Raw genomic sequence first — 19,822 nt, forward strand, 5'->3', positions numbered from 1 at the left:
CTGCTCCTCCTGACACTCCCTCTCCCCCTCAAGTCTGATTTCGGTCTCCATCCTTTCTTTTTCCATTTCAGGACTGTGCTGGGACTAGTGCTGCAGCACAGAGTAGAGCAGCTGGGAGGGAGGGCTGGGCAGGACACCTGCAGCACTCGGTACCCTCTGCCAGATGAGCGCTTCGACATCATACGAGCGCACGGCCCCAGATGAATGCCACACTGACAAATCATTTCTAGAAGGCAGTGGGGGAATGCTTTTGTGTCCAAATGAGGACAATGAATATCAGGATAGGGGAATGGCAGATTAAGAGAGAGAGTGCACAGGAGACCCCTTGTCCTTCTGGAACGGCACCGGGGAGCCAGGCAGGATACCTGAGGGTGCCCAACGGCACCTATGCTTAGACGCCTTGGAAGGAGTCGTAGGTTAACCACTTCACAAAGGAAAGAAGTCCTCAGCACAGTGAAAAATTATGCCCTGCAGTCAACGTTTACCCTTCAGAAAAATTGTTTCAGGCTAAGAAAGTAGAAAGGAAACAGGCAAGGAAACTAATAACCCTGCTTTCATAAAGCATTTATTTTTTTTATTTGAAAACATTATACAGGCATTACATTGCCACAGCCAGTCCATATAGGTGCATGCAAATATCAAAATGGAGAAAGGTTTGTTGAGCTTTTCGATGCAGGATTTGGGGTTGGGATTTTGTTTGCTTGGTTTTGGTTTTGGTTCGTATTTCCATCTGTGGAGTCAAGATTAGTGTGCTTTATTATGGCATTTAGCAATAAAATCCTACCCATGGGGTAAAATTTAAATTTGTAGCTAGCTCAGGAATACTAAATGGTTTTTAAAAAAAGGAAAGAAAACGATACTACACGCTTGTCAAAATGTTAATAGCACAAGTTAGCAATCTCTACACTATACATTGAAACTTCTTCTTATGACACAGTGGTGCAAAATTTTCAATTGCTTGGTCTATCATTGTGTGTTTTGAAACTTTATAGCCGGAACAAAGACAAGGTCTGTCTCCCAGTGAAGGTTTTCTTCCAGTAGCAGAAAATTATGACAGTCTTGCTACGGGCTGCTCAGGGCCAGCAGTGTAATAGAGTTTCAGTTTGTTCAGGCAAGGAGCTACGCAGAGCTAGTGGTGTCCTACACAACACGGAGAGTAGCTGCCAGTTAGAGAGCTGAACCTTTGCTGGTGCGTACTGAGGTCTCGAACTGCAGAAAACAAGCAGGTAGAAGTAACGTTTTCCTTTACTAGACCTCGTTTTTTCAGTCAACACAGTTACTTGTAAAGCTATACTGCTGTTTTCTTTTGAGGTCCGTCCAGCACTAGCACGCTGGTGCCAATCCGAGTATCCACCTTGTTTAACGGGAGACACAGGCAGTGAAGCAGCCCCACTTCGCACATCAGCCTCCTCCTGTGCCAGTAACACAGGGGATGGTGGCCGGGCGCAGAGCGCACGCAGGAACACGCATTTCCATACAACAGAGCCTTTTCAAACAGCCTGGAAAAATTGCTTCAGATGGCACCTCTCAGCCACCCGTGGATCGCGAAACCTTGTGTGTCGTAACTCCCGGGCCAGTTAGCTGGCTGGGAGCTGCCTCCTGCCCAGCTGTTTTGGAGAAGACTCTAACCAACATCTACAAGTTAGTGTCAGAAAAATGAGGAGGGGGAGGCGGGAGGACTACAAACATTTGGCTTAAAAATAAATATTAACAATGAAATTAACCAAAACAATTATGGAAAAGGAAGGAACCGTAAACATGAAAGGAACACACACGTACGCAATCCTCAAGGTTCTCAGACCAACACGGGGACTAATGTTCAGAGAAAGGTATTTAATTGGTATAAAAGGTAGCAAAAAAGACTGAGATGACAAGTGCCCGTCAAGGTGCCTCTGGGTACCTGAGGGAGCCATGGTGGTTGTAACCAGAGCCCCTGCTCCTGGGCAAGGTATGAAACCCACCTCAAGCTGAAGCCCTCCCAGGGCTTGACCCAAGGATGCTTGCTGGCCCCTCTGCATGAGGGCTTCACCTGACCACATGCTTCCCACCTGGACTTCCACCCCACAAGGTAACTTTTCTGTGTGGTTCTAATTTTTTTTCCTTTGAATCTCATCATATTTAGACTTTCCATAATATCCCCAGAATCTGGACTCTGTTTCTCTGTGGGAATATTTTTTTTTTTTAATCCTCAGTGGTTTAAGGGAAAAAGCTTGGAAATACGAGTGCTAAAATGATTAAACAAACATAAGGCAGGGGAAAAAAATCATACATTTGTTGTGAGTTTAAAACCAAGCCATCTTAACTGAAGTTTTTGGGCATGTTTTGGCAATACTGTGGACACTCGCCTCAGCTGCAGCAGAATTATGGCAGATGGCCTAAACACAGTGGGACAGAAATCACCACTCCTTCTCCTTCACAGCAAGAATCAGATACAACATACTTCTGCTGTTCAATAGCGTTTTGGCATTTTCCATTTCATGTATATTATGCATACATTCTTCTCCCAGCCTGCTTCAGGGAAGTCCCTTCTATATTAAAGCAGAACAGCACTATAAAAGATGAATGTCACCTCAGCAGAAATTCATCCTGCCTGGTTGAACTGTGTGGCCTTTCTAATCTCCAGAGTACAGATTGATTTTTTTTTTTCTTTTTTAAATAGAAATAGGTGAGTTGTATTTTTCAAACATGAAACTACATTCTCTCGCTTGAGACAGACTTCTTCAGCAGAATAACATTAAAATCAAATTCACCTTCTATGCCCACAAGCAAAATATTCATCAACCCTGTCGTAAACTCCATTTTCAAATATAATGAATGTATACATGCTTTTACAGCGCTATTGTGTACTTCTTAAACTCCTTCCTTCTGAAGATCCTGAAGCATTTTAAAATAACCTGGTCCCGTAGCACCTCTGTGAGGTAGGTAAAATACCACTTTTCTCATATATACAGATTGGGAAACAGCCACACAGAAGGTAAATCATGCCCAAGATTACACAGAGATGTGGCAGATCTGTAAATAAAACCAAGCTCTCCTCTGTTAGACAGAAAATAATCTCTCCTTCCTTAATTTTAAATTAAAAATAGATGACGGATGTTGAAATAATTACTTCCTTTTATTGGGTTCTCAGAAGAGCAAACATAAAGGCAGAGATGGATTTTTCCTGGTGGTGACTAGGATTTCCCCCATTCTGATAAGGCTCCTGGAGCAGAAGTACTGTTGTGGAGCACCCCTTACTGTTTTCACATGTCCCCAGGGATGTAAGAAAACTGCTGAATTCTTCTGCTAGTTTTGTAGTTAATGAAAAATAACTGGCTGTGTCCTGCCGGTACGAATGCCTTTGCGCCACTGCAGCAACACCAGCAGATGGTCCGGTCTTTCTGCTCATGAATTCCTCACTTAATCTTCCTGATTTTTACAACGTATAGGTTTTGGTGAAAAACTGACACATTTCTACATAGCTATTGTTAAAATAATGAACCACGGGAGACTAAGCAAACTGGAACAGCAGAAGGCGCCCTCGATGCACTGAGTATCTAAAATAAGTGCCCTGATCCACATGATAGGTCATCTTACCGTGGAGAGGTACAATACAAAGGAAACTAGAAAATGCATTTTTCTTTTTACAGATTAAAGTTTAAAAAGTAAGAAATCTGTGTTAGTCACGACTACAGAGAAATTAACTCCCTGTCACTTGATGCAGAACCTCAGCCGCTAGGAAATCTGCCATGGATCATGGAGAGGTCAATGCTTGAGTACTTCACTTCTGCAAATATAGAAAGGCTAAAATGCTTGCCTTATACCTATTCCTAGAATAGAGACGGATATTGTAAGTTGTCCCTCCTCTGGACTCATGGAACAGATTACCTAGAAAGGGCAACTAGACAGATGGCACAGATGAATTCGTTGTCTTTCCCTCTCCAAATCCACGGTGCTGGCAAAAATGTGTCAGGGTGTCACTACCACGAGTAACCCATCTATTTTGTGCAAACAAACAAATCTTAGAGAGAAATTAACAGTGACTGCACAACTGTATTTGCTGTAAAAAGGCGGCTTTTCCACAACCGGTGTGGCTTAGGCATAATATCACTCAGTAGGTGCAGAAACACCCTTCTATGAATTTCTTTTTGGAATCTCAACTTACATATTGAATATCTTTCACAGGTTAGTTTGACATTAACAGATTGATATACAGCAGTTTGTATTGCAAACATGCTGCTCATATCATAAACGAGGGACTGGCATCTCCTTGCAATGAACACCCTGGAACAATTAATTTGTATTTTTATGAGCTTTCCTTATTTGCTACCTTGCAGCTCACCGGTGTAACTGCACCTGGTAAATACCTTTCTCTATGTACAATACAGAGATAATGGATATACGAGCTCCACTGAATCACCAGTAGGTGATCAACAGCTCTGGGTTTAAGCAACTCTAACGTGAGGCTCCTCTTCCGTCTCCTGCCCCAGGCTGGTGTACGTTACCGAAGGCTCCAGCTGGCTGGTGGCTGGCAGGTCTACAACAGGTCCTGAAGGGTTTCGAAACTGCTTGTACACCCGAGGATCCTGGGCTACGTAGGTGGACGTGGAGGAGTAGAGCACCAGCCCAACAAGGATAGTGAAGAATGACAACAAGTAAAGTCCTGAAAACTAAGCAGAAATAAGAGTAGAGTCATTAGACAGAGTAGAGTCATTAGACACAGCACCAGTTATCCCGAGCTCAGGAAGACCCACAGACAGGGGTAGGCCCAGATCCTTCTTTTGGCACGCACCACACTGAACAAGCCTCCCATCACTGGGATGTTGACTTTTTATGGGAATGTCTCATTGAAAGTTATTTGTTCCCATCAACTCCCCTGTTTTCCATAACCAACAGCTAACCGGTGCCTGTCCATGGCCCAAGCATATTAAGTATTGGTCAGGTGGGACTTGGGAAAGCTAGGTTGTGGTCATGGATCCAAAGCTGATTTTGTCCTGCTTTTAGACAAGCCAACTAATTCTCTGAGTACAAGTTTCTCTAGCTCTGGTGTGGAGTACCATCATAGAATCATAGAATCATAGAATCATAGAATGGTTAGGGCTGGAAGGGACCTTCGAAGGTCATCTAGTCCAACCCCCCTGCAAGGAACAGGGATATCTCCAACTAGATCAGGTTGCTCAGGGCCTTGTCCAACCTGGCCTTGAACGTCTCCAGGGATGGAGCATCCACCACCAATCATCTACAATTGTCTGACAGGTAGTGGGCAAATCTGAAGTTAATTCCAGCTAAATCACATGTCTGTGAAGTATAACTTGCTGTTGGCAATATAAAAATATCATTAAATAAACATATAAATAAGCATTTAAAACATACGTATTTTAAAAAATATCTATTTTACTAAAGGCACTTAAAAAGCCCACCTGCAGCTTCTCTTGCTAGTAAAAAGAAAGCAGATGCTAGAAGATTTACTGTTAGTTTGGATAGGATGAACTTCAGAAGCGAATCATGCTCTAGGTTGACCTCGAGAGGTTTGAAAGTACGCACGGAGGGCAGTTAACTGAAAGCTCAAGTACGCATATTTTGGCACAGAGCTCCACTAGATCAGAGGTCAGCCTGAATTTTCTGACATATCTAGACTCAGTGTGCCTGAACTAAAAATACAACGCAAATAACTTTTTTGGCAATACGTTAGTCCTTGCAGATAAAGGTAAAGGCAAAGGCAGGGGTTCGAAAGCACAGACCACTGGATATTAGCTTTAGATACTCAGTTCCTGCTATAGGGGACATAAAAATGGCTTTAAACCCGTATGACTTGTCTCCTGACCCTAGACTACAGGTTATTTCTTCTTGCATGCTGTGTGTGAGAAGCCATGAAGGACAAACGGCATAGCTGACTTGATACAGAATTGATTTGTATTCAGTGGGACTTTAGAAAGTGCCTGTGTTCTGCGGCTGTCAGGGATTCCTACTTGAACACCAACAACTAGCTGCAACCTGTTATTAGCTGCTTCATGAGGTACGGCACTATTCTACATAAAGGTGCCTGCAGGTTTGGTTTTTAATCCTAACTGACTATGCTTTGATGGATGCTCAATTTGTTTCCTCTGGATCACTTCAGCACAGCACAAAATGGATAGATCAGACTATATTATCTTGCAAACTTTTGAGCAATTCTGCTTTTTATATTTAAAGAAATAATTATTGTAGAGAAAACAAATTTTACTTAAGCTAACTTTGTAGTGACATTTATTTGTTGCCATTTAATAAACATACAAAACCTGTGTCCAACTTCCCACCTGAGGAAGCATTTGGCTTTTTTATAGAATTCACAGTATCTTTGAAAGCTTTGGACGTGTAACCCATGGCGATATAGCTGTATGTGTTTTTGTTTCGCACAGCTAGTATGCACATTTTAGAGGGAAAGAACCATAATGGGGAAAGTTTAAAGTGTATCAGAAGGCTTATAGGGTAGGAAGAATTCTGCTTTTCATCAGTTGTTAATTGCTTTTTTCTAGGAATGTCACCAGGTCTTCACGTGTTACCTGGCAGTATGATTCGATGTAATCATCCAGTTGTCCCACCAGCCACAAAGACAGTATCGAGCCTCACCCTGCGTCCGCTGAAGGATTCCTCCCATGACACAGCTCTGAGGACTGTTTAGGCCTAGATCTCCCCCAAGTGGCAATCAAACCCAAGTCAACTGTTTCAAAGCATTTTCCGATTGATTTTTTTCCCTATTTTCAGTCCAATTTTGTTCTCAGCACTTTCCCCCCACCCACGTCCTCTTTGCATGTGAACTTGGGTACCATTTCACAGCAGTGGTCTTAACTAAGCTGAAGAAGCAAAGCTCAGGAGCCAAATGCATCTAGTTTCCCAAACTGGGAACTAGCTCCCTAGTTTCCCACTGTCCCTCCTTCCCACCTTATGCTTGAATTTGTCACCCGGACAGCCAGCTGCCTTGCTCCACTGTATAACCAATGCGCCAGCCAGACTTGTGATTATCTTATGTCCTGCTGTGAGGAACCTGTGGGTCTTCCAGCAGCTAAATGTGCCTTTTTTCCTTCTCTAGGATCTGCCCAGCCAAAACCAATTCATTTTCGCTTTAGGTCGTGGCTCCAACTCTACCATATCCCCTTCCTCCTGGCCATGCCTCTCATTCCTTTCTCAGCAGCTTCCTGCCGGTGGGCTCTTTCACCCGATAATATTCTCTCCATGGCAGTGTTCTTCCCAGTGGCAGCTCTCCAGCCTGGGAGAAAGGGTTTGGATGAAGCTGGAGGAAATCTAAGCAAAGGCCTGTGAATCATTTGTCTTTGGTATCTACGCACAGCTAGTGCAGAGACCTGGATCCTGACAGTCTTATAACAATATCCATCTTTACTTTCCTTAGGAACAAGTTATGGGTCGGGCTGAATTGTTTTCTGCAGCAGCTCTCTGCAGCACTAGAGTAGAAGGGTTGTCAGTAAGGTTAATATAGGAATATATACTGTAGGTTTATGAGAAATCTCTGGGTTTTGTCAACACTCTGTCAGATTAACCAAAGCCCCTTGAAATCAATGAGCATTTTCCTTCTATTAAAACGGCAGAGAATCCAGCAGTGTGATGGGAGGATGCAGTCTTAGTTCATCAAATACAACATTTGTTGTTCACTGTACCGTGAACTTCCTCAGACTCTAGCTGAAATCTCTGAATTTTATTGAAGATAGAATTTCCAGGCACGCTCTATTGCTATGTCTACAAGCAGGTTTTTGAGTTTTTTTTATCTTGACCTGCAAACCTCATCTGCTGAGATTCACTATTAATAGACAGCAAAAGAGACACATTCAAAGCCAGCAGAAAGAGCTACTCCTAATAAGTGAAGTGACAGAAGATCATTTTTCATTGCTACCCTCTACACAACTGCTGTACCAAACTGCAGGCTCTCAGAAAGTGTGTAATCCTCACTTCGGCTAAAAAGCTACTTGAGAATGATATTGTGCTTCATTTTTCCAACTTATCTCTCACTTTCTACAGAAACGTATTTCCTCTAAGAAAAAATATTTCAAAAATATCCAGATTAGTACATCTCTCCAAATCCCACCCCCCTCCATGCTAAACAGATAACTGTAAGGTGTTCAAATATAATAATGTAATATGGTCAGGAATTGTTTAGCTCAGATTAGCCATTGGGTGTCATACACCATAAAGTAAGTAACCAAAAAAACCCCCTCATATTCCTGTATTATTAAATAATTTTACTATAGATTTTATATCTACACAAATAGGTACATATGTACATAAGCTTGCTTACCCTGTAGTTAATTGAGAGACCAGATGACTTTGTGATTAAATCAATGATCTTACACTCTCTAGTCCTGGGATTGATTTCCAGCCTATGAATTTCTTCTGTGGATTAAATTATTTTAGATGATCCTCAGTTTCTTACCCTTTTCAAAGAGACAGTAACACTTGGTTACTGAGTAGAGATGGGTTTACAGAATAAAAATGGGGAAACAGGGATACCATCCTTTGAGGAGAAGGCAGAAACCTCCTTTGCAGAGAAAAACTAAGTGTCTTAGTAACAATAACATTTCAGATTTCATCACTGACATGAAAGACATCTGCCAAAACTTACTGAGTAGTCAAACCAAATAATTAAATCAGCCCTACAGACCTCACACTGGCGGCTGCGCTCTGACATCTGGGTGTCTCTAACAGCTTTCCCAACCAAAAGTATTTAATACAGAGCACACAATGATATTTACAAACATTAAAAAATTAGCAAAACTTAAAAAAATGCCTTCTCTAGACATTATTTAGTACCTGTGGAGCAAATAGCTTAGATGCCTGTCAGTTTGAAGATAAACATACAAAGCAAAACATAGACAAATGTAACAAGATAACACGTACAACAAGATTTCCTCAGTCTATCAAAACTCACATTGATTCCAGGTGAGTGGAAGTTTCTGGTATTTATGTATGACCCAGTACTTGAATGCATTAACCCAGCCAGGCTTAGCAGAAGAGCTAATGGCATCTGATGGCTTAGCTGCAGGAGCAGGGGGCTCACTCCTTGCTCCGACATGTGCTACTGCAGAACCCCCCCCCAAAAACCACTGCAGCAGTAAAGGTCTAGTGGACCACAGAAAATGTATGATGAAATCAGCCTGACTTTCTCTTATCCACACACAAATTCTTCTACATGAAAAAAGAATAGAACCTAAACATATCTGTAGTGTTGTTTTTGTGTGATTTTTTTTTAAAGATATCTTACAACAGTGCTACATATAATTGCGGATGAAATTTACAAAATCCGTTTGAAATTTAGCTTATATACAGTATTTCTGTTCCAAGTGAATAAAAATTAAGCAAAGAACTGTATAAAGGCATCTGAAAACTTAAGATTTTTAAAAATCCAGAATGAATTATTAAACCTTTCAAAATTTACTCCCCACTAGTTCTTATGCCCTACTTCTGATTATCAATCCATGCAAAACTTGTCTTTCAAATATCCTTAAACCATTATAGCTAAAACACTACTACTATTTCCACCAGACATTCTTGTGCTTTGAAGTAATCCAGTTGAAAAGACAGGTGTAAAAAAAACTTCTTGATGGGGAGAAAACGCTGCATCCAATTTCATTGTCTTGCATAGTGTCAAGAAGATGACAGTAGAAGAAAAAAATAAAGAAAAACTCTTCAGAAGGCAGTAAATTCACACCTGGGTCTGGAGAGAGCGAGTCGTTCTTCAGTATACAGACCAGGAATTTAGAAGGGAAAGCAGGAAAAAGGGGCACAGGAGTATCGCTGTATCACAGCTAGGAAATGCTGCACTGACTGATTGCAGATGGAATTTGCAGACAAGTAGTTCTGTCACAGATGTCCATATCCACGGTACCACTGACACTGGGACAAAACGATATCCAAAGTGACAAAACCAGACAGATAAGAGTCTGCAGAAAAGCCCGCACAGACAAAGAAACTCAATGATTTGCTAATTTTTTTTTTTTTTTTTTTTTTTCCACTCAGCTATCATGATAATGATCACAACCATTATTACAATGGTTATGAAAATGCAAATTCTCTTTTACTCGGTCCATTGAACTGGAAACAGTCTGCAGGAGCAGACTACTGGAGCTGCAACTCCATTTGTATTTCAAAACAGCAGCTGTAGACTGAATCTTTTGGTAGGTAATACGAATCCCAGCTCCTAGCCTATGGCAACCTAAATGTGCTTTATAAATCTTAAAAACGTTTTTTTTTTGTTATATGACTAACTGAAAATTTAGAATCGTCATGTCTCATATATTCAGTGATCAAGTATGAAAGGGAATAACTGCCTTTTCCCCTACCTCCTCTAGAAATTCTCCACATTTTGACAAAAATTAATGAAGAAATCAGGTCAAATTTTAAACCTTAGAGAGAGGCGATCTCTTCAGAATCACACTAATGAAGAGGGAGAAAAATGTACATATCAGGTGGAACTCAATTCAGTCCTATATTTCTGTTGACACCCTCCATGCTCTCCAGACAGGTAGTTCCCACCAATGTCTTATTCCAATCAGTGGGTCTGTGCAGTCTGATGAATTTCTCTGTTTTCTGAACTAGTTCAGTTTGTAGTATATGCTGCACAGTCCATCAAAGCTAAAGCCAACAGAGGTTCCTGCACCAACTTAGGTCTTTTCCCCTGGGTTATTTCACACATAAGTACCCGAGCCGGCTGAGCAACGCGAGTTAAGACCAAATTTCTCTCATTATCTTTTATATGGCAAACAGACATTTTCACTTTGTTTGATGAATTGATGGAGAGACTGAGCTTCTTTTCACACTGTTTTCTATTTTTGCCTCCAATATAGCAAATGAAGTTCACCATGACCAGGTGCAGAAGTTGCGGTGTGGGATGCACACGCTCTCCAGCCAGCAGCAGTACTGGAAAGGGTGAGGGGTCTGAGAGCTATGAACTCATACAGTGCTTTCACTTGCATAGCTGGATATTACAGACATATGACTTTATTAAAAGGAATGGGAGCCAACATCCTAGACATACCTCACAGTGCTCTCTGGCAGCACCCTCAGCTCTGACCTCATAGAATCATAGAATGGTTAGGGTTGGAAGGGACATTAAAGATCATCTAGTTCCAACCCCCCTAACATGGGCAGGGACACCCTCCACTACACCAGGTTGCCCAAAGCCTCATCCAACCTGGCCTTGAACACTTCCAGGGATGGGGCATCTACAACTTCTCTGGGAAACCTGTTCCAGTGCCTCACCACCCTCAATGTAAAGAATTTCTTTCTTATATCTAACCTAAATCTGCCCTCTGACCTATGAGGACCTGGCCAAATTTGTCTTAGGCTGGGCTCACTCAAACTGTTGCTGATGACTTTTGTATCAGCCTGAGAGGAAGTTATCTCTATTTCCTTCTAATGGGGAGGAAAGGGATGCTCCCTTTGTGATTCAGGGTCTGCTCTATTCTTTGTCAGAAGAATGATCTGCTAGTTCAGCCTCAATTACTGCTATCTACCTGATCCCAGGTGAGAGTTATGGGCAGAATATTTCGTAGGGATACTTAGACATCTTTCCAAATGTACCGCAGAACTAAGCTCTTGGCAGCTGATGATACATTTTTGTCATCAACAGAAATCGGGATGGTCACCACTAATATGATATCTGTCTGATAATTTAACAGATTTTTTGTAGACAAAAGAAAAATGGTAGCTCTAATCTGAAAGAATTTTGTATGGTGCAGTGTAGAAAATTATCAGTTAAGCTAAGGAACAGGATTAGCACCGTGAAGATTGGAAGCCAGCTAAGGAACTGGCTGATGAGGATAAAGGACATGGCAATGTGCTGAGAGAGAAACAGCTCGCTAGAAGGTGGAGGTCCCAAAGAGTTGATCTGAAGACTATTTCACTAAATACAGTATTTTGTAAACCCCAAATTGCACCAAACACCAGAAGGGCTGCAGTGAGTATTCCAGATTGCATTCGAACAGATAAAAGTTGTCCATCTGAACCTTTGTATGTCCTGCCAGATCTCTCAGATCTTTAATCTAGAGATCCCTAAAGGGATCCAAGCCACTGAGATATTGTTTGGCATGCCTTCTCAGCTCTCCAACTGCAGAAGCTTGAATGCTTGAGCAGAAATGTTGGTTCTCATGCTGAGAAGGGTACCAAGGGGTGCTGGACAGTTTCACTAATGATGATGTCTTTTGGGCAGCAAGTCTGTTCACTACCAGCAGGATTGCATTATCTTCACATTTTAATGACCTCCAGCTACTTCCACGGCAAACCGTGAGGATTTAGTCTTAAGTGATGACTTAAGGTCCTGTCTTGCCCTCTGAAATCAGCTGGCATGCAAAGTGAATTCTGTGGCTAGTTCTTCCACACCTTTTTTGTTTCTTTCCTATCCACTGGCAGTCACATGAGATGTTTTCACTGGATGAAGGAGGCTTGAGCTGCAGGGCATGTCTCAACACGTCATTGTTGCTCATGCCAGCCAGAACCCAAAGCAAGAAGCATCTGGCTTGTTTCAACAATAGTGAAAAGCTGATATCAGCCTCATTGCCATTTGGTGAAAAAAAAAGAAGCCAAAGGAAGTTTTGCCCCGGTCATTTCACGCATGAGAGGAAGGCCGTACTCCTCAATTCCTGCTGCTTGCTTGCAACCTCAGTGTGCTCTAACTTAGACAAAATGCTGCCCGTTACGATGGCTTATAGTGAATGGCAAATGTTGCATAGAAATTGTGTTGTGAAGTAATCACATGACACGTTTTCTGTATTTTCCAGTTGATTCTCAAAGATCCTCTTCTAGTGCTTGCATGTTTTACTGCAGGTAAAACATAGTGGTCCATGCCTTCCATCATGGATCAGTGCCCTCTTTTTCAGTCCTTGCATGGTATTTGCCAGTGGGCACAGTTTAACTGTTAAGACAGTCATAAGTGGGAAAGTCCTAAGCTCTTAGATGCTGAAGTTATCTATGCAGGAGAAAAAGGAGGAGGGGGTTACTGGAAAACTGTCACCACTAATTCTGTTAAGATTTGGGAAACTTCACATTTTTCCTGGAATTCCTACCAGTGCTATTTAACATCTTTGTTGGCGACATGGACAGTGGGATTGAGTGCACCCTCAGCAAGTTTGCAGATGACACCAAGCTGTGTGGTGTTGTGGACACGCTAGGGGGAAGGGATGCCATCCAGAGGGACCTTGACAGGCTGGAGAGATGGGCCTGTGAGAACCTCATGAAGTTCAACAAGGCCAAGTGCAAGGTCCTGCACGTGGGTCGGGGCAATCTCAAGCACAAGTACAGGCTGGGCGGAGAATGGATTGAGAGCAGCCCTGAGGACAAGGACTTGGGAGTGCTGGTGGATGAGAAGCTCAACATGAGCCAGCAATGTGCGCTGGCAGCCCAGAAAGCCAACCGTATCCTGGGCTGTATCAAAAGGAGCGTGGCCAGCAGGTCGAGGGAAGTGATTCTGCCCCTCTACTCAGCTCTCGTGAGACCCCACCTGGAATACTGCGTTCAGCTCTGGAGTCCCCAACACAAGAAGGACATGGAGCTACTGGAACGAGTCCAGAGGAGGGCCACGAAGATGATCAGAGGGCTGGAGCACCTCTGCTATGAAGACAGGCTGAGAGAGTTGGGACTGTTCAGGCTGGAGAAGAGAAGGCTCCAGGGTGATCTTATAGCATCTTTCCAGTACCTAAAGGGGGCCTACAGGACCGCTGGAGAGGGACTTTTTACAAGGGTGTGTAGTGATAGGACAAGGGGCAATGGATTTAAACTGAAAGAGGGCAGATTTAGGTTAGATATAAGAAAGAAATTCTTTACATTGAGGGTGGTGAGGCACTGGAACAGGTTTCCCAGAGAAGTTGTAGATGCCCCATCCCTGGAAGTGTTCAAGGCCAGGTTGGATGAGGCTTTGGGCAACCTGGTGTAGTGGAGGGTGTCCCTGCCCATGTCAGGGGGGTTGGAACTAGATGATCTTTGAGGTCCCTTCCAACCCTAACCATTCTATGATTCTATGAATTCATTGGTCATATAAAACAAACTTACGGAGAAAACTGATAGCATTTGGAGAAAAATCTCCAAGGTTGATGTAGACATCTGTAAGGCAAATACTGGTTTTGCACAAATATGCATGATTTAATGCTTCTTAAATGGTATCATTAGAAAAATTTCATAGTAGACTGTTCTTTCTAAATATGTGCCTATTAGGGCAAAATGTTTGTGTGAAATGGCTTATCTTCCTTTCCTGGGTGCCAGGAGAGATGGGAATGCTGTTTCTCTTCTGTTTCCCTTTGTTGCCTCTGCCATTAGATGTGGAGAAAAAATGAGCTTGTGTTCAGTACCCCTGCGGTACCAGCAGTCTGTCTAATTAAAAAAGTGCAAGGTAGAATGAGTCCTGCAATCTGTTTTAATCTTTTCTTATCTACATAGCAAAGAGATTTTTATGTGAAGTTAAAACACTTATATTAGACTGCTCCAATTTCCTGTGAGCATCCTTACTGTGGGATAAGGGGGCTTCATTTCTAGTTATATCAATTGCTTGGCAAGACAGTGGTAAAGAACTTATCCTTTTAAAAGTTCTTAATACAAAAAGGAGGAGCACTACAGAAATGCTTATAAAAATAAAAACTATTTCCCCTCCGCACTTTTACCTTTCAACAGTCTTTGTTGGTTTGCTCTATCAGCTGTCAGTTGCCATGTGTCCTGATTTTGTGTGTAAGTATTTAATATAGTAGCAGCTGTCTGCTGTACTTAATTCTCTATTACTGTATATGAAGCTAATTGTGTTCAGTGTGTTCAAAACCAAGGTTATGATAATTGATTTATCTTGGATCCTTTGTTTACATTTTTCTGCTGAATCTAACAATATATTCCTGCAGTAACATTCTCCCAGAATGGTGCTCTTTTCTCTCAGCCATACACACAGGGAGCATCCCTACCCTGAGAAACAAGGAATATGTACCTGCAGTTACCCTCACCACGATTGACTACGTAAGCTGTCTGGAGGGAGTGTGATATAGCTGTTTCACATCAGGGTTCTCTGTAGTCTGGTGTGTTTGCTGTAAGCAATGTGAGGCCAAACTTCAGGAGACTCAAGAGCTCTCAACTGAGTCAACTCACAAGACAGACTAACGAGGGAATCAGAACAGAAAGCACATCCTAAGCATTGAATCCAAATCCCCATTTCTGTGTACAGTCAGATCACGTTTTCCATCCAGCAAATACGCCACCTTCTCCTGCAAGCATTATTAGAGTTTTTGTTCACTCCCCTCTAATCTACTTGAAGTCTGTCCTGGAACCTTCCTGCTACAACAGCCAAAAAATACCCCTAATTTCTATTCCAAATTTATGCATTCTCAGTTTCCACCCATATGTTCTTATGTCTTTAGCTCAAATAATTCTCATTTCTTCCCTGTGAATGTATAGATTAATTTCTGTATGTTGAGATATCATAGTCCTTCCCAGTCCATCAGAAATCAAAGCTATGCTACATGCAGCAAACATTTTTTAGGATTTGCACATTCAGTACACTGTTAGTTGGCACGTGCTTACGCTGTCAAGGCTTTGGAGCAGATAAGAGAAAAAGCTCCATTTGGCCCTCTTGGGCTGACCAAAAACCTCTGTAGCTACAGCCAGCAAAGAGCTGTCCTGGGTTGTGCTGTCCTGTGATATCAGCACTTCTCCATCAATACTAGAAATACCTAGACTGATGCATTTGAAAACAGCTTTGTCACAACCATGCTCAAATTCCTCCCATCTGTTGCCACAGACATTACCTCTCACTTTGCGCTTCATAGCATCTCTCAATGTCAGCCAGTTCTTGCTGCCTGATATTTTAATCCTTCCTCCTACTGAGGGTGCCAAAGCTATTACTACAGTCGCTACACAAGAGTAGTCTTCAGACCAACTCTTTGGGACCTCCACCAGCGAGCTCCTTCTAGCGAGCTGTTTCTCTCTCAGCACATTGCCATGTCCTTTATCCTCATCAGCCAGTTTCTTAGCTGGCTTCCAATTTTTACAGTGTTAATCCTGCTCGTTAGTTTAACTGGTAATTTTCTACACTGCACTGTACAAAAGTATATTTAATATTGCATATTCCCAAGCTTGAAAGCATTCAGATTACTGTGTTCTGTTTTTACTTCTGATGTAGTAATTTCCATTTCTATTAATTATTACCCATTGTCTTAATATTTAACTCTTGTCCTTACCAAATGTGACAGAAGGTCCCGATTTCATTTTAGTGCCAAACTAAAGTTTGTTCAATTTTGGCCTCTGCTGTCTTTGCATAGTAAAACTATTTTTTCTCTTCCTATACAAGAAGAACGTTTTGCCGTTTGATTTACTTTCTTCTTCATTGCCAAGCTTGGTTTATCTTTTTACTGCAATTAGACCTTACTCTTTTTTTTTTTTTTTTTCACCTGTATAGTATCCATTTTCTTTTGTGATTATTCCCTATTTCTTGTTTTCTCTCTGTTTATTTCTAACTATTTTTAAAGGGATGTTTTGTCCAGTTGCATCTGGAACTCTCCCCTACAAGTTCTACTCATGTACTTAAAATACAAAATCCAGATTACTTTAATATTACTTTACTATTTCAAATCTTCTTCAGACTGATTATGAGCCATTTAAAGACCTGAAGGAGCAGATACTCTTGCTTGCTACCTAAACACATGCAGGTGGTGGGAGTAACTCCAGAAGTTTACTCCAGTTATCTTAGATAAGTTACTTAGCAGAAGCGCTGATGACAACCACCTATCCCATATCGTAGGTTTGAAAGCTTCCAAGTCAGCGGGAAGGGGGAGTTTAGACAAAAAGAAGATGCTACAGTAAAATATCCTACTGCTTAGATTGAAAGCATGTAGAAGTGATGTTATGTCTGTCTGTTGACCCATTCCTTCACTTTGATAAGAAATAGAAGGTAATTTGGATGCTCTAACCCAGCATGTCTGTAGCATTCATTGATTTGGCTGGTAGGAGGCACAACTGGAGTAAACACTTCAATCCATTTAGTTAATCAAAGCAGATAAATTAATTAATTTCCAACTTTACATATGTTTCTTTCCCAGTGGCTCATGGACCACGTGGATGGCCAGGCATAATTCTTAACACACTTCCTAAATATTCTAACTTCTTTTCTGGTCACTCCTAGAAACAACAACCTACTCAATTGTGTAAGAAATCTCAAAATGTGTAACCCAGCTATTGCATTTAACCCTTACCATTTGCTTTCAAAGATGATTCTGTCTGCATCTCTGGGGAACTTCCAGCCTTTGTTTCCACGTGCTAAAGTGGAAATAGCATTCAATTTGAAGAATCGTAATTTTAAAATCTGTAGATGTTTAGCAACTGAATCTTATTTAAGCTTTTAAATGCAGCTGCTGCTTTGCTAATTCATGACCTTTTTTTTCTGCTGTCCCCTATGAGTTGCAAATTATTGCTCAGGTATGTAACTTAACACATTCATGGTACTTCCTTTTCTTCAAAAGTATGCTTGACTTCAGAAATGCTGAGGTTCTCATTTAATATTTTTCCACCACAAATAATGACAGAATCATAGAATCATAGAATGGTTAGGGTTGGAAGGGACCTCAAAGAGCATCTAGTTCCAACCCCCCTGCCATGGGCAGGGAAACCCTCCACTACACCAGGTTGCCCAAAGCCTCATCCAACCTGGCCTTGAACACTTCCAGGGATGGGGCATCTACAACTTCTCTGGGCAACCTGTTCCAGTGCCTCACCACCCTCTGAGTGAAAAATTTCTTCCTTATGTCTAATCTAAATCTGCCCTCTTTCAGTTTAAATCCATTGCCCCTTGTCCTGTCACTACATGCCCTTGTAAAAAGTCCCTCTCCAGCTTTCCTGTAGGCCCCCTTTAAGTATTGGAAGGCTCCAATAAGATCACCTCGGAGCCTTCTCTTCTCCAGGCTGAACAGCCCCAACTCTCTCAGCCTGTCTTCATAGCAGAGGTGCTCCAGCCCTCAAATCATCTTCGTGGCCCTCCTCTGGATCCGCTCCAGCAGCTCCATGTCCTTCTTGTGCTGGGGACTCCAGAGCTGAACACAGTATTCCAGGTGGGGTCTCACGCGAGCTGAGTAGAGGGACAGAATCACCTCCCTCAACCTGCTGGCCATGCTTCTTTTGATGCAGCCCAGAATACGGTTGGCTTTCTGGGCTGCCAGTGCACATTGCTGGCTCATGTTGAGCTTCTCATCCACCAGCACTCCCAAGTCCTTGTCCTCAGGGCTGCTCTCAATCCATTCTCCGCCCAGCCTGCACTTGTGCTTGAGATTGCCCCGACCCATGTGCAGGACCTTGCACTTGGCCTTGTTGAACTTCATGAGGTTCTCACAGGCCCATCTCTCCAGCCTGTCAAGGTCCCTCTGGATGGCATCCCTTCCCTCCAGCGTGTCCACAACACCACACAGCTTGGTGTCATCTGCAAACTTGCTGAGGGTGCACTCAATCCCATTGTCCATGTCACCAACAAAGATGTTAAAATTATGAACCTAAAGATGTTAAATTATGAACCTAAGCCTCTTGGTCTTTGTTTTCATGTTCATTGAGCTATCATTTAGAAAAGGTATGCTCTTGGTAAGACCCAGTTCTGTTAATAGGACGTCTTTCTTATGTTTTTGTCTGTGTTTTTTCTTATAATATAGTAAAAAGTAGTATTTGTTATAATATATTTTGCTCTCTGTGGTTATTCAAACCATTTTCTTGTTCTCTTGTTATGCATTTGTATTACTCCACTCCTCCAAATCTCCTTTTTCATCCCATGCTCACCAGCACCTTTAAAACCCATATGGCTTTGTTGAAGATTTATCATTTGAGAGTTAATTATTTCCAGTAACAGGAAGATTTCTGTTAATATGTCTGCCTTTTCATATTGTGTAGGAATTAAAAGCACTTCGCCTTTACCTTCCACATGGATCTTCACTACTTTTTCCAAAACACTATTTATTTCCTTCAGAGTGTAAGAATTAAACTTCATCATGTACTCTGTGGTATATTTAAGAAATCTCTGAATGACTTCTTTCTTATACTGAAAAACAAAACTAATTCAAACAAGGTAATTTGAGATTACTATTATTTGGCTCCAAGTGCTCAAAGCCCATTGTGATGATACTTGGCTTTTTGCATTTTTTTAAGTTAATAATATCATTATTAACTCCAAATGAATGTGATTGATTGATGAATGGAGGCCTTATGCTAAAAGTAAGGATACAGCTGCACGTTCCACTAATACAATGCTGCTGCCTCCCTTTGGCAGCTTGTCTGGAGCGTTGTTGAGCCTGGAAACAGAGATGGGGACATAAGAGACCAGTGGGGTCTCCTCTTCTGACTGTGGACAGTAGTGACTTCAAATTACAAACAAATTGAAACAGCATCCTGAATTACATATCCCTCAAATTTCCTAACCATTTCTCAGTAGTTCCCTAAACACTGCTCCCCCTTACCTGCCTCTCCTAAGAATCCAGTGGAGACTTGGGGATGTTGGACTCAGCATTCTGCAAGGCACTGAAAATTCAGGTCCTGTGACAATGATGTGAACTATCTTCTTCAAGTAGTCTAAGTACATTCCTGTTTATTTATCCATGTTCAACTCATTCTCCAAAGACAATGTTTTGTTCAAGACACTTAAGAAAAAGTATTTTATTATAACTGAAAGCAATACCAACTCTCAGCATAACATCATCCCTACAGAGAAATGTCAATATTGGAAGCTTACAATTCCGTGGTTTCTCTTCATTTTGTATAAAAAATTAGAGGAAACTAATAGGTTCTATGTTAGGACTTAAACCTTTGTTCATGACTTTGTTTGAAAAATAACAGCTCCTCGCTATAAGGTAAGTAAACC

At 41.8% G+C, this 19,822-nt stretch overlaps 1 protein-coding gene across 1 annotated transcript in view; it reads right to left on the reverse strand.

Moving 5' to 3' along the window:
• Positions 1 to 4,424: 4,424 nt before the first annotated feature.
• SLC35F1 (solute carrier family 35 member F1) overlaps positions 4,425 to 19,822 on the reverse strand; it is a 269,747-nt gene continuing 254,349 nt past the window's right edge. Inside the window, exon 8 of the mRNA XM_086632115.1 lies at positions 4,425 to 4,649. Within this exon, the coding sequence (XP_086488241.1) occupies positions 4,425 to 4,649 (225 nt within the window). The remainder of the gene's footprint in view (positions 4,650 to 19,822) is intronic.

This window comes from Tauraco erythrolophus, chromosome 2, assembly GCF_009769465.1.
Source record: "Tauraco erythrolophus isolate bTauEry1 chromosome 2, bTauEry1.pri, whole genome shotgun sequence".
NCBI lineage: Eukaryota > Metazoa > Chordata > Aves > Musophagiformes > Musophagidae > Tauraco > Tauraco erythrolophus.